Genomic DNA, 14,153 nt, shown 5'->3' with positions numbered 1-14,153 from the left:
GTAAGGCATTCCTTCCAACCCAATTAAAATAGGAGGCAAAGTCAGTTCCCCGGGACCTCTAGCCTTTTTAACACCCAGATGTGATCTGGCACCCTGAAATTATGACGTATGCTCTTAAATGTGTGCCAATATTTAAGCGCACAATTGACAGTTCTGGTAATCTGAATCACCCAAAGATTACAATGTTACCCAGCAAAAGCAACAAAGTCCTGTGCGCAAGTAACACAATCAATTGCATGAACATTAATACTGGCATCCCCACGCCCACCACTAGATTGAAATACTATTTCACAAACACAATTGGAAATAAACATTTATTAGAAAAATGTATGTGTTCTCCAGTAGATCTGTTCTCTGGAGAGGGTGCAACCACGTAGACCGCTCCCCTACCCAAAGTATACAACTCTGGAAAAAGCATCATTTAGGAACACTTTGTTGAAAATCGAGAAGCTGGAAAACTTCCAACACATGCACAGGCATTTGAGAACTATGGAATGGAAACTATCGCACAAAAGTGTGTGGTTATAAAAAGAGAAGACTTATGTGGGCGAATGTAGCCGCACGGAATTAGTAGCACAGTACCAGCAGTATGGTGTTTGGAACAGACTTTAGTGCAGTTCTAGTTTAAGGACAACACAAATGTACATGTAAACCAATTTTGACTTAAAACGGTTTCGGTAGCCACGAAGACATTTTGAAACATTTCAGTGACATGTAAAAAAACAAATCTTGAGTAATGCATTTCCTTTTCAGATTTAATATACTTGAAAAAGTGAACGCAAACTTATTCAAAAAGGAAGTGCACATTACAATAGAAATACATCTTATTTGGTAATCAAATATCCCAAAATAGATCAACATATTTTTTCAGAACATGACACCCTTGATGAATGGGTCTGCATTTGTGCAATAAAACAGTAGCCCAGTTGACTTCTGCTGCTACAGGTGATCTTATGGTTAATAATTCGCATACAGCCTTTTCACATTTGTTAGATTTCCATTTAAAAAAATGACAAAAACTAGAATAAAAAGAAAAAATGTTTCTTGTAAGTGATTTCAAGGAGGAACACTACAAAAAGGTGAACTGCTTTAATATGTTCTATTCACTGGTTGACAGTCATGCATCATCTCAATTTTAAAAATATATTAATATTTTACGATATAGCACCAGTAAGTTAGTTGTCCATTTAAAGTTACACACTTAATACCAGTGATAGCATATTAGAAATATGTATATCGCTTTGGAGAAAAAGGTAGTTGACAGAAACACTATGTACATGGCAACTCGGCACCCTCATTTACACACTTACTGCACCCTGTAATTTACAAACATGTGGTTTGCTCACTAAGTCACATCCAAATGTATTTGTGCAACCGACAGGAGCTAACATTACACTGTAGCTACTTGAAAGAAACAACATAACACATGGCTTCCCTATAGAACGAAAGCTCAAATGCATGGCCCAAGTATACCATGCTTAGATGGACAGATGGTGCACGAGGCTATATTTGCTAGTAGCATAAACCAAGATGTACATTTTCGTGTAAATTTAACAACAGAGTCCATAAACAACGACCACCTGCTTTGAAGAACACATTTTCTGGAATTGTTGGTGCGTTAGTATCAGAGCGTATTTTTCCGCACATGGAGATCAATAAATTATATAGATATATGTATATATTAATTAGTACAATACAAGTCAATTACAATATGGTTACCTAGGCGTATACAAACAGGTTGATAGGGAACCAGGTTTACCCTCCATTTGGTAAAAAGGCTAAAACGTAAAAAGAACAACTTAACGAATTTCATTTAAATGCCTTTTTTAATAATTTTCTTCATGTTCACAGAAGTTTCACTGACCATTTTATATGCTTACGGTCCAGATGCAATGCATATTGTATAAAAGAAAGCACTTATTGTTTACCTTGCATGAATAAACCTACGTACCTTTAACTCTACAAACTTCTGCATAACATTTAGACAAAGCTCAGACACACAGCATGCCTAGCCCTCATATACTGTATATATACACATCTCTAATCACAGGTATATAGGGTGTCAAATATACTATAACCTCCACGTGAGGTTTGAAATTTGGTAACAAAATGAGAAAAAACTAAAAATATTATTTACGTGTTCTAAAATATCTCTTTTTTGTGCTAAAGTCAAATGTTAGCTCACATGAAAAGGACTTTTATATATAACTCGGCAATATTATCTGACCATTGCAAACACTTTAATAATAATAGCTTAAACGTGTACAAAAGTTCTTGGTTAATTGGGGGAAGGGAAATAAACACTCAGTTCTTTATATTTGTAATCAAGTAGGAAACACAGTTCATATATGTTATTACTTTGTTTTAGCAGCTGCTTACTGTTTATACGGTGGATAAGTGGACAACATCCAGCGATGGGTGATAGTTAAGAACTGTCAGTCTGTGGAGGTGTTGTGGGTGGCGCTCCCTTGGAGTTAACAGTTACATTTTAACTTTTTTTTTTTTACAGTACAGTTTGTGGGTGTTTTTTTGTATATTTTTTTTTTTACAATTATCAATCTTCATCCACGTCGTCCCCGTGGGCTTCCTCTTGCTGCTGTTGGTGCTCCGATGCCCGCTTCTCCCGCTGCTTTTCCTGGATCTTCTTCATCTCCTCTGCGTATTTACAGAATGTGTGCCCAAATTTGGCCCAGACTTTGTAGGGGACGGTGATGGAGTTGCGGTAAGTGGGCTTCACCTCGCTGACCCGCATGAAGACCCCGTACTTGTTGGAGCCCACATCGAAGAAGAAACGCTTGTTGTCCACAGTCAAGGAGGTGCCCTCGGGCAACTCCGCGGGCTCCTCCTCCACCCCGTAGTCATCGATGAGCTTGGCCAGGGCGTCGCGAAACTCGATGAGTCCCTGGGCCGGCAGCGCGATGGTTTGGCCCTGCGTGGAGCCCAGGCCGGGGCCCCGGTTCACTGTCTGGCGGATCCGCAGGAAGCGGCCGCGCTGGTTCTCCTTCAGATCCATGTAGTACTTGCGGTTCTCCCGCACCAGGAACTCGCTCTTGAGCGCCCGCCTGGGCTCGTCCTGGGCCATGTCGGGGTTGCTGGGCCCCAGCTGCGCGTAGTGCTCGATGAAGTCGCCCAGGTAGTCGCGGAACTCCACCGCCACCGACATGGAGAGCGTCAGGCGGCTCTTGTTGCCGCCGGCCCCGACCTCGGCGATCTTCAGGAAGCGGCCCTTGGCGTTCTGCTTCACGTCCAGGTAGAAGCGCTTGTTCTGGATGTCCACCCGCTTGGAGGCCAGCTCCTGCGTCTCGTGCTGCAGGCCCGAGCCCCCACCACCTGCAGCCGGGTGCAGCGAGCCGGCGCCCGGGCCCATCGCCGCTCCCCCCTGCTCGCTGCCGCTATCTCTGTCCGCCATGATGCCTCCTGCCTTCTTCCCCTCCGCCTTCTGCTGCTCCTGCTGCTGCTGCTGCGCCCCCACTGCCTGCCGCGCGCCTGCCCGCCCGCCACTCTCGCGAGATCTGCCGCGAGCAGCAGAGGACGGACTAGCGGAGCGGCCCCGGCTGCTAGGCCGCCCACCCCAGTGGCAGCGAAAGAGGAGCGCAGGACAGAAGAAGCAGGTCAGCCGAGTACGCAGGGAAAGCGCCGGGCTTTATGAATGATTAACAGAAACACCCACAGAATTTCGGACAGACGGTGACAGCAGCAGCAAAAAAAAAAAAAAAAAAGAAACGACAGGAAGAGAGGGCAGTGTCGGACAACTGCGCAGCACTTTACTGCTTAACACACGTACACACTCCCAGAGAGGCATCCTGGACAGCGCCTGACACTTTCCACCCATAGTGCAGCGTTTTCCACCGAACGCAGTGACGGCTGCTGCTAAAAAAGACAGGCGCTTGCACTGAATAAGTAACCGAACGCCGGACTCTAAACCACACAGGTGCAACAGGCAGCTCCTCAGTCACCCACACACACACACACACAGACAGAAATAGCGCAGCACCGACCGGACTGCAAACACGAGCATCTGACACTGACAGCCACGGTTTGACAGCAGCACAGTGGTTGACACGAAGACAGCGACATCGCGTAGGCAGACGCGCGGGGGCATTAGCACACCACACGACACCAAAACACAGAGACAGCAGCACAGCGTGTAGCGCTAAAATACGACATAGCGGCTCCTCAATCCCGCGCACTGAGGAGCACCACAGCAACGGGCACAGCGTCGCAGCAAGCGCAGGCACAACAGCGAGTTGGTGACTATGATATAGATATATATATATATATAGATATATATACATACACACAGCATCTCAACATATTAGGAGTAAAATACGGGACAACAGCTCAGTAATCCCATGGATTGAGTTGTAGTACAGCAATGGAAATAACGCCAAACCTAGCGGTTTTCATAATAGCAGTAGGTCACACAAAAGGGCAGCTACTTGGGTGTGTTTTCTCTCTCGCCAATCCATAAAGCCTTCATTTTGACTTCGATATTAATGTGATATTTGAAAAACCACTTGTTTTTAAAATAGCACAATTATGAGGTTGCGGTCACTGGGAGTATTTAATGTACGTAGAAAGTACCGCTTGTGATAAATATGTGTTAAATATGTATCCCATATTAACCCTATGCACTAACTATCGTATGCAATCTGTTCAACTCATCGTGAAGTAGTATTTTAAAAACAAGTGGGAATGAAAATGCCCCTTGCTTTTACTACTACCGCATACTCAACAGAACACCTTCCTAACGAGTAACGGTGAAAGCAGGCGATACTTCAAACACTGCAAGTTTCTCATGAATTACTGACATTGTTACATTCACAGGAAAAGGTAGAAGTGCAAATTGGAAACCTTTACCCCGATGTTTAAAACAATGTTTTAATGAAAAAAAAGGCTTCACTAGAAAAACATATAGGGATCACCATAGAGGGGGGGGGGAGCGGGGTGTATTAAATGGTTTCATCCCCATAAATGTAAAAGTGGCAAGTTTCAGCGGTGGTAAATTAGATACTTATATATAGAGGGGTTAGGCCCAGGTATGTAGGGGTGGGGGAGGACTGTATGTAGAGGGGAGAATGGGGCTTGGGAGGATCCCACCCCCCCCCCCCCCATTAAAAAAAAGAAAAAGTAAATTGACAAGATGAAACTAACTGGGATGAAACGTGCCACTTCAACATTTTTGTGACGCAATAACATAGAACCCTCAGATGCCCATCTTCTCCCCCGTTTGCAGTGTAATGCACAGAAGGATTGATAATGGTCTTTCTCAGTAATAGATTACATTGTACAGTAGCAGCATTGTCTGCTACTGTACATCATTAATTTCTAACTTCCAAACAGGGATTGAAATGGATTTGAATAAAATAAATTATACTTTAAAAAAAATCTCATTTTGATTTGTTATGTACCATGTGTAAGTACAATACACTTCAGGGTGTCAAAAGAGGAGAAAGGGATGGGGAACAGGTTGAAAATAGTGTGGGAATGACAACCACAATATTTCATAGTAGAGCCAAAGAATCACTTTCCGAGAATAATCCACAAAACAATGGAAACAGTACAGCAGTAACACAGGAAAAAAGGGGTCAAGATCTGGGCTAGAAACAGACGAAAAAGGGGTTGGACCAGAGATGAACTAGAAAGGCTTGTTTAGGCAAACGCGTGTCTCAGCAGGTCAGCATTGCAATGGCTCCTTGAGTAATCTCTGCATTCTAGAAGTGTGCCATCATTAGTTAGATTGTTCAACATAATGGGACGTCAAACTGCTAGCAATTTTTTCACCATTTTAATTTATTTGGCAGACTTAGGCTTCAGGCTTGGTGGCATGGATGATATTAGCTGTCTCTTCCGTTGGTAGTGGGAAAGAGCTTAGTTAGAGAAGTGGGTCCAGTCCTGCAATAGCAGCTGATACTTTTCACGTAGCCTTGAAATGTGTCCTTAGGTCAATTGGGAGTCATCAAAGGGATTCAAGGTGTGGATAGATACGATACATGCACATTTACTGAAATAGCACATGAAGTATATTAAGTAAGTTGCATGACAAGTTCAGACTTTTCAAGGCAAACATTTATTTAACTTCCATCATACATAGCAGGTGCAGTCCTTGCTCACGTCCAATCATCTTCACCAATAGCTCTCCTTTCAATCATAACAGTCCAGGGAATCCCATTCTAAAATAGGAGAACGTGAATGGGAACTTTATGGCTGTAGACATTTCACACTCAGAGCCCACCTTATTAACTATGTATATTGCATTTATGATGCTACCTATATCTTTTAAACAATACACCTTCTTTCCGTCTTCACATTGTCAACATAGCAAAAACCCTCGCCCGACTGAATACTGTTTGTGTGTTAGGCTTCTCTTTCCTACAATCTAACTGCATTTCCACAGACTTCTTGGACCACTCTTCGTCCAGAGTACTTCGACCTACCTTACCTCACAAACCTCGGTAGTCTAATTTTTACCTGCACACCCAGTTTAAATATCATCTCCGGACAACTGTTCTTACGATCATACCGCTCCTTTGCCACACCATTTGATTTGGTCTTCGACTTTCCTGAAGTCCATATTTATGTTATGGTATGTTAATGGGTGTTGAACTGCACACCGCTGCCACTTACGTGGTCTCCTGGCGGACCTGAAAAGGAAGGAGGGCTGGGGGAAGCTTTGTTAGTGGGATGGAGAGGCAGACGAGCAAGAGAGCTTTCATGTGCTGTTGGCAGCTTCAGGTCGAAGAAACCAGTCGCTGAGCGTTTATGCGTTTTCAGTTAGTAGCCATTGTGTGGTGTTGAGGTATGATTGTGCTTCGTTTGGTTTCATGTTGGGTGATGTGGAGTGTGTACGGTTTGTGGTGCGGTAGAGGTATAGTTGTCAGTTCAGAGTTTGAGGGTGAGTATGCAGAATGGTGAATTTTTAGTACGGTTAGTTAGGAGCAACATATTTACTGCCCCCATCAATCCATCTAAGTGTGATGCATTTCCTACCCCTATCAATCCATCTAAATGTGATGCATTTCCCACCCCCAACAATTCATCAAATTGCAGCACATTTCCTGCCCCCAACAATCCAACTAAGTGCAATACATTTCCTGCCCCCAACAAGCCATCCAATTGTGGCACATTTCCTGACCCTAAAAATCCATCTTCGTGCAATACATTTCCTACCCCCAACAATCCTAAGTGATGCGCCCGTATGCCCCTGTGCCTGGTGCGCTATATAAATAAATACAAATACAAATCCATCAAGTTGCGGCACATTTCTTGCCACCAACAATCGATCTAAGTACAGCACATTGCTTGCCCCAAGAAATCCATCTAAGTGTGATACATTTCCTACCCCCAACAATCCATCTAATTGCGATACATTTTCTGTCCCCAACCATCCATCTACGTGCAATACATTTCATACCCCAACAATCCATTTAAGTGTGGCACATTTCCTACCCCCAACAATCCATCTAAGTGTGGCACATTTTCATGCGCCCAACAATCCATCTAAGAGCGATACATTTCCTGCCCCCAACAATCCATCTACGTGCAATACATTTCCTACCCCCAACAATCCATCTAAGTGCTGCACATATCCTACCCCCAACAATCCATCTAAATGCGGCACATTTCCTACCCCCAATAATCCATCTAAGTGCGACCCACAGATAGCTCCCAACAAATGTATCGGTCTTTCTGGGTGGCGATGTAGGTCATTTCCACATTGTCATGACATGATGATGGTAATGTAGAACTGGCAGGGTTTTAATTGAGCACATTAATGGCTGTGTTCACCGTCTGTGCCACCTTACCCTAACTGGTACCTTAATTGTAGTTGTAGGTTGGTCGTCCTAAGGCAAACAAGGAGATGAGCTGCCTAGAAAGCAGCTTCCCTTTGCCTCTGGCCCTTAGCTGATGCCTGAAATGCAGTTGTACCAGTCACGTGTGGGGACATGAACCAATGTGAACCAAATGGGCAGGTGGGGGGAGTCGGAGAATGGATGAAGGTGGGTGGGAGAGGTTAGAGGGAAGCAGGGAGAGATGGCCAGCAAATCGACACCTGACTGCCTAAGCCAATTGCTGAGGGGTTGGGTGGGGAAAGGAAAAAAGGTAGAAACAAACAAAGGACTGCAGCACAAAGACACAGCACTCGGACTGGGAGTCAAAGGAAAACACAAAATAAACTCCACAGAAAACACCAACCAGGCCAAAAACGCATTACAAAATGCACAAAAGTCTCTCCAAAGGCACCAAAAACCAAGCCAAAAAACAGATTGCAATCAAGTAAATCACCCATTCTCGACTTATCCATCCACCTTGGACATACTTGTGTGTTGGATTTTCTCCCTGAGTAATTGGAACGGTGTCTCACCTGTCGTGCCATGTGGTGTAATTATGTTTTGAAAGACCCTTTCCAATAATGATTGGACCCAATCACCACCTGACTTAACATCTATCCGTAAACCATCCATTATTGTCCTATTACATTTCTCCACACATCCATTTATCTTGAGGTGGTATAACGCCATAGTGACATGCTTTATTCCATGCCTCTGTAAGAATTGCACACATTATTTAGACGTCATTTGTGGTCCATTGTCAGCAAGTACCTTTTCGAGGGAACCCCTGCCTCCAAAATAAAGATTACATGAACTTGATCAGACTTTTGGTAGACGTTTCTTTCAATGTACATACCACTGGCCACTTGGATAGCAAATCAATCACTACCAACACAAGTACATCTCTAGCTCCCTTAAAGTTAAGCAGTCCGAGTTGTTACATCGCTATCTCATCCAATTAAATTCTCATGCTGGTGGCACCACCATAGGAAGCGTCCTGTTTCTTAGTACCATATCACTTTCCTTACTGTAACGGATTAAGAGTAAGACTCGGTGACACAGTGGTAGTTTTGGTGTTGGTTAAATACTGTTATTAATAAAAGAAACAAGGGTTTTGGGGCAGTCCTACCTATTCCTAACTCTAAGGGGGTTTCCCCGGCTCAACAATACTAAGCAATGTCGGTGTCAGAATGTCCAAAACAAAAAGAGTTCTCTGTGCTGTGTCCAGAATCCTAAACTGACCCTCGCACACTAAACACACACTGAACTTAATATAACATGAAGTGGGGCTATTTTTTACCTGAACACCTGCAGTTTTTTCCCAAAGTTCCAAACATAAAGTTCTAAAGTGTAAAAGGAAATCATTAAAGTTCCACCAGAAAAGTGGGCCTTCCCTTCCCCTGGATTTCTCTGGCTTTCCCAATGTCACATTAACATACTCCACAATCTCAAGGGGGAAGACTCTTCCCTGGAGTTTCCCGTTTCCCCCAGTTCACACAGCCTGTTATATCATTCCACAATTTGAAGGTTTGAAGGTGTATGAGCCTTCCCTTCAAGGTTTTGACAATTTCACAATTCCACAAGCTCAAACAGCGTGTCTCTGTCCTTGAGCTTTCTTAGCTTTTTACACAGTTAACAGATTTCACTGTTTATTTATTTCACAGTTTCCACAATTCACAAGCTCAGGGAGTGTATTTCTTCCCCTTTGCAAAAGCACAGTTCACATTTATCGGGGTTGGGGGTCATTTTCCCTTTTCTGAAGTTCAACCATCTTGATTGATTGGGTGCGGGTCCCAGACTAGCTGTGTGCCTGGTTCATTCTCCTGCCAGGGGTTTCTTATCGCTTTACTTGAGTGCAGGTCCCAGACTAGCTGTGTGCCTGGCTTACTCTCCTGCCGGGACTTTCTTGGCTGGCCCATGTGAGAAACCGGAGGGTGTTCTCACCTGTAGACCCCAGGGATCCTTAATTCAGGTGGCCAGAAGAGGGTCATCGCGCATAGATCCCCACCCCAGGGGTGGACAAGCGAGACGGGGGGGGCGAAATCACCTGGGCAGGGGGGGTCCTCCAAGAGTAGCAGAGAAACACCCAATGGTGAGATAGGGTATCCCCCTCTTCCCACTACCCCGGAAACCACAGTCCCTACCTATTTTATGGATAACTACATCTCCCATTATCCCTCTTTACACTTTACACTCTCCCGAATTCACTGAGATGAGGAAGAGGAGGAATAGAAGTATGAGGATTACCTCCCATGACCTGCAAGGCTTATGTCCCACTAATGAGGCCAGGCATAATCAGGCACACATTTTTGATCACACACACCTGAAACCTATGACGACTGAACATTGTAATAAAAGGGGGCAGGTAACAGTGTTTGGATAGCAGTGCTGGAGAGCAGGCAGAGCGCTGGCTCTGAAATAATAGAAGCAGGGCTGTGTCACGCGGTAAACAGAGAAAGCTGATGACCAAGGACGCCGGGTTGCAAGAAGATCAGCGAGTTACCCGTACTGCCCTGTGACCACTGAGTGATCAGCGAACAAGAAAGGAAGGCTGACCCCTGCCAGGTGTGGCAGGAAATGGCACGCTCCCGTCCCAAGGCAAGAATGGAGTAGGGAAGGATGTTGGAAATTGCTGCCAGCACCCTTCAGAGAGGCGAATGCGGCGCTTTGAGAGAGACATCAACCAGATGGCTGGTGAGTGAGGAAAAAAGCCTGGTCATACACAGCCCACGTTGAAGGTTGAGCAAGTTGTTAGCGGCTGAAAACAAACTAACCTGAAACTAACCTTACCGAAATAAACATCTGAATATTTGAAGTTGAAGAAATTGGGTCAGCGGAGTGGTCCTGCGAGGCGTTCAATCATTATCGAAATACTGTTTTGTAAAGCAAATTAAGATCTAAAGTGAATCCAGGAAAAGTGTAATGCCAGTGAAACAAACCTTGGGGAAGGGAACCCCAGGTTGCAGGGAAGGAAAGGGGTCTGAGCTCGGCGGAGGGGGACCTGAAGAATAATATAGTGAATTATAAAAACGTCAAAACCCATAATACGACAGAGTCGGAGTGGTCAGGCATGAAGAAAGGAAAAGTAGTACAGTTTCGAAAGTCTATGAACGTTGTTCTGGAGTGTGTCAGAGCCCGAAAGAGGGGGATCCAACGGTAAAGAAGGGAATCTCAACCCGGCTGGGGGGGAGGGGGGGAATCAGGTGTGAACCCTGAATTACCTGCGAAAGAAGATTGGGGGAAGGGAACCCCGTAAAGTTGACAGAAAAAGGACAAGACACAGACCGTAGGTGAGGAAAGCCTAAGCGGTCTGAGTTTGAAGCATTAATGTCATTGGGCCTCATTACACGGTAGGCGCTAAGGGATTACCGGCACCGGAGAGATCTACCACCAACTTGTTGCTTGGACAAGCGACTGACCCTGAGGGAATTGGAGGAGCGAAGAGCTCAAGTAGGAAGGTATTTCCGAAGGGAGAGTTGAAGGTATTGCAAACCCAGGACCCAGAAAGCCTTGTGGACAATGCAGAGGGTCTTGAACCTAATCCTTGCAGCCACTGGAAGCCAATGAAGAGATGTCAGGGCTGGAGAGATACGATCCCTGGGCTTGAGGCCAAGGACAAGTCTTGCAGTCATGTTCTAGATGAGTTGCAGAGGGCAGAGATTGGCAGCAGGCAAATTTAGAAAGAGGATGTTGCAGTAGTCCAGCCTAGAGAGAACCAGAGCTCTAGAGATAATGAGCTTCTGGGGGAAGGAGAGGAAAGGAATATTACGCCTGAGGAGGTGCAGTTGGTAGATTGACTTCTTGGAGATATCTGTCCTGGTCTGACCAGGCGTTAAGGACGGGACCTGCTAAGGGACTTCAGAGCTAATAATGGTATCGCAAATTGCGTTACCGTTATTAGCTCCTTCCCCATTCCCATTGAGCCCTATGAGGTCTCGAATGGGAATGGAGAATGGTATTTGGCATGGGGACTTTACTTACCGGGTCCTCCAGGGTCAGAATGACCTGGTAAATCCCCATACCGCCTACCCGGACCCGGTATGCAGTAGGGGAGTAGCCATGCCGCTAATAGCGGCATGGTTACCTCCTACCATGTAATGAGGCCCATTGTCTTTTCTCTCTCTTGAAAATATGTTCAATAGAGGTGAGGGAAGCCTCAACAAGATTATATTTTAAATAACAAGACAAGGTGAATTGTTGAGGCCCCCTGGGAGAAAAAGCTGGGGGAGACTGTAAACGAAGACAGAACTTTGAAATTATTGCAAATTGCATTGAGTTTAAAGGTGAACATTGATTCATAAGGAAGCCAAGTGAGCCTGATAAGAAAGGAAGTGAACTGGTAACTATTCCTGAAGGGGACCATACTTGATAAGCAGGTCGAAGGTTGCCAAAAGGACCTATTTGACTGGTTGAACGTTCAATGAGGCTGAAGTATAATAATTTGAACCAGACAGTGCCTGTCAACACGGTATATAAATCTTTAAACCCCCGTGAGAGTGAATGTGGGAAAAGAAACAGCTAATTCTGCCATTCTGACATTTTTGTTTCAACACTCCTTTTTCTTTGATATTCCTGTACACATTTTATTGTTAGAGAAGACTAGGTTAGGTTTTATTAGTATAGGAGTGGTGTGCTGCCATCTGCCTTAATGCCAGTATGACAGAGATCCTCCTCATCAGCACTCCTGCACCTTCCTTTCCTGTCACTCTCTGGCCGGCCTCCCTTGGCCCTCTTCCTGTCCCCACCTGCGAGGCTAAGAACCGTGGGGTCATCTTCAACTCCACACTCTCCTTTTCTCCTCACATCTCTGATATCTCCAAGAAGTCAATCTACCAACTGCACCTCCTCAGGCGTAATATTCCTTTCCTCTCCTTCCCCCAGAAGCTCATTATCTCTAGAGCTCTGGTTCTCTCTAGGCTGGACTACTGCAACATCCTCTTTCTAAATCTGCCTGCTACCAATCTCTGCCCTCTGCAACTCATCTAGAACATGACTGCAAGACTGGTCCTTGGCCTCAAGCCTAGGGATCGTATCTCTCCAGCCCTGAAATCTCTTCATTGGCTTCCAGTGGCTGCAAGGATTAGGTTCAAGACCCTCTGCATTGTCCACAAGGCTTTCTGGGTCCTGGGTTCACAATACCTTCAACTCTCCCTTCGGAAATACCTTCCTACTTGAGCTCTTCGCTCCTCCAATTCCCTCAGGGTCAGTCGCTTGTCCAAGCAACAAGTTTGGTGGTAGATCTCTCTTCGGCTGGGGCCTCCCTCTGGAACAGCCTCCCGGCCTCTCTGAAACTTGAAGATAACCATTTTCGGTTCCGGAAGCACATCAAGACCTTGCACTTTGTTTCTGCCTTCTCTCTTCCTCTCCCCTGCTGATCTCTGTCAGCACCTGGCTACCCTCTGAATTCGGGCCCAAATCCCTGCTCACCCAGCTGCATACCCGCAATGCCTCCTGGCAACCCCTGCACTTACCTTCACTTAGACACCCGTTGTTTGCGCTTAACTCCTGCACCTGCCACCTGCTGTTGTTGTTTTGATGCCGTGTTCATGAACTTTCCACTCCTCCCCTTCCCCTTGTACTTTTCCCCCCTTCCCTCTCTCCTGCACTTGAGCGTTCTCAATGTCATGGGCCAAGTAAGTTTGTTGTCTTGTCCCCCCACCTTGTTGCGCCTTGAAACACCTTTGTATGGGCATGCTATAAATTAAATATCATATCATATAGGCCTTATTGTTTTGACAACACTACTGACGAGGACTGTTTTCTTTTATGTTGATGGTTGAGATCACTCCCATCTTAGTGATAGGGCTAGATAGGAGTTTTCCAACCCCCACAAGCTTACAAAATAAAGGTATTGAACTTGAATCAATCCGTCTGTGTCTTATCTTTTGAGACCATGAGTTCCTAACACCCAGTATTTGGGTGCAAGGCCCAGGCTCAAACCTCCAATCAGCAATCACCTTCTCTTTTACCCAGTCCCAAGATTCTTTAACTATCCTGTTCATATATTTGGTCCCATTTTTGGCCTTACCAGATTAATCAGATTAATCAACGGTATGCCACATCTGCCATGAAGCGTGCCAGCATTCCAACCTCTCTCTCTGGGCTCATCAGTCTCCGTTGGTGGCTTCGGCATCCCTTGCGTCACACAATTTTCACTGCTTGCATTCTGGGAGAGCGTCCCGTTTGCTCTCCGGTTCCCGCTTCGCTTTCTTCTTTACTTGACAGCTCCTGCTGTCCGTGGCACAAGCACGGCAAACCTTCCACTGCCCGACTACCCAGGATGACACTTCCAGACGCTTCTCCACTCCTTATTGCTGCCTG

The 14,153-nt window shown here is 45.4% G+C and overlaps 2 protein-coding genes across 4 annotated transcripts in view; one reads left to right on the top strand and one right to left on the bottom strand.

The window, feature by feature from the left end:
* Positions 1–300: 300 nt before the first annotated feature.
* Positions 301–3,613, bottom strand: PURA (purine rich element binding protein A). Its single transcript, XM_069652673.1, has one exon. It carries the CDS (start codon positions 3,407–3,409, stop codon positions 2,555–2,557), a length of 855 nt encoding a protein of 284 aa, XP_069508774.1. The 5' UTR covers positions 3,410–3,613; the 3' UTR covers positions 301–2,554.
* Positions 3,506–14,153, top strand: part of SLC4A9 (solute carrier family 4 member 9) — a 1,170,242-nt gene continuing 1,159,594 nt past the window's right edge. For all 3 annotated transcript variants that reach the window (XM_069652671.1, XM_069652669.1, XM_069652668.1), the window contains exon 1: positions 3,506–3,611. The gene's annotated coding sequence lies outside the window, so the exon portion shown is untranslated. The remainder of the gene's footprint in view (positions 3,612–14,153) is intronic.

Source organism: Ambystoma mexicanum, chromosome 3p (genome assembly GCF_040938575.1).
Source record: "Ambystoma mexicanum isolate Mex_15411 chromosome 3p, UKY_AmexF1_1, whole genome shotgun sequence".
Lineage (NCBI taxonomy): Eukaryota > Metazoa > Chordata > Amphibia > Caudata > Ambystomatidae > Ambystoma > Ambystoma mexicanum.
Note: the sequence above shows the minus strand (reverse complement) of the source record. Positions and strands in the feature narration are given on the sequence as shown.

Bases quoted from the DNA above. Each gene is read 5' to 3' on its own strand.
- PURA (XM_069652673.1), bottom strand. From the start codon at position 3,409: ATGGCGGACAGAGATAGCGGCAGCGAGCAGGGGGGAGCGGCGATGGGC.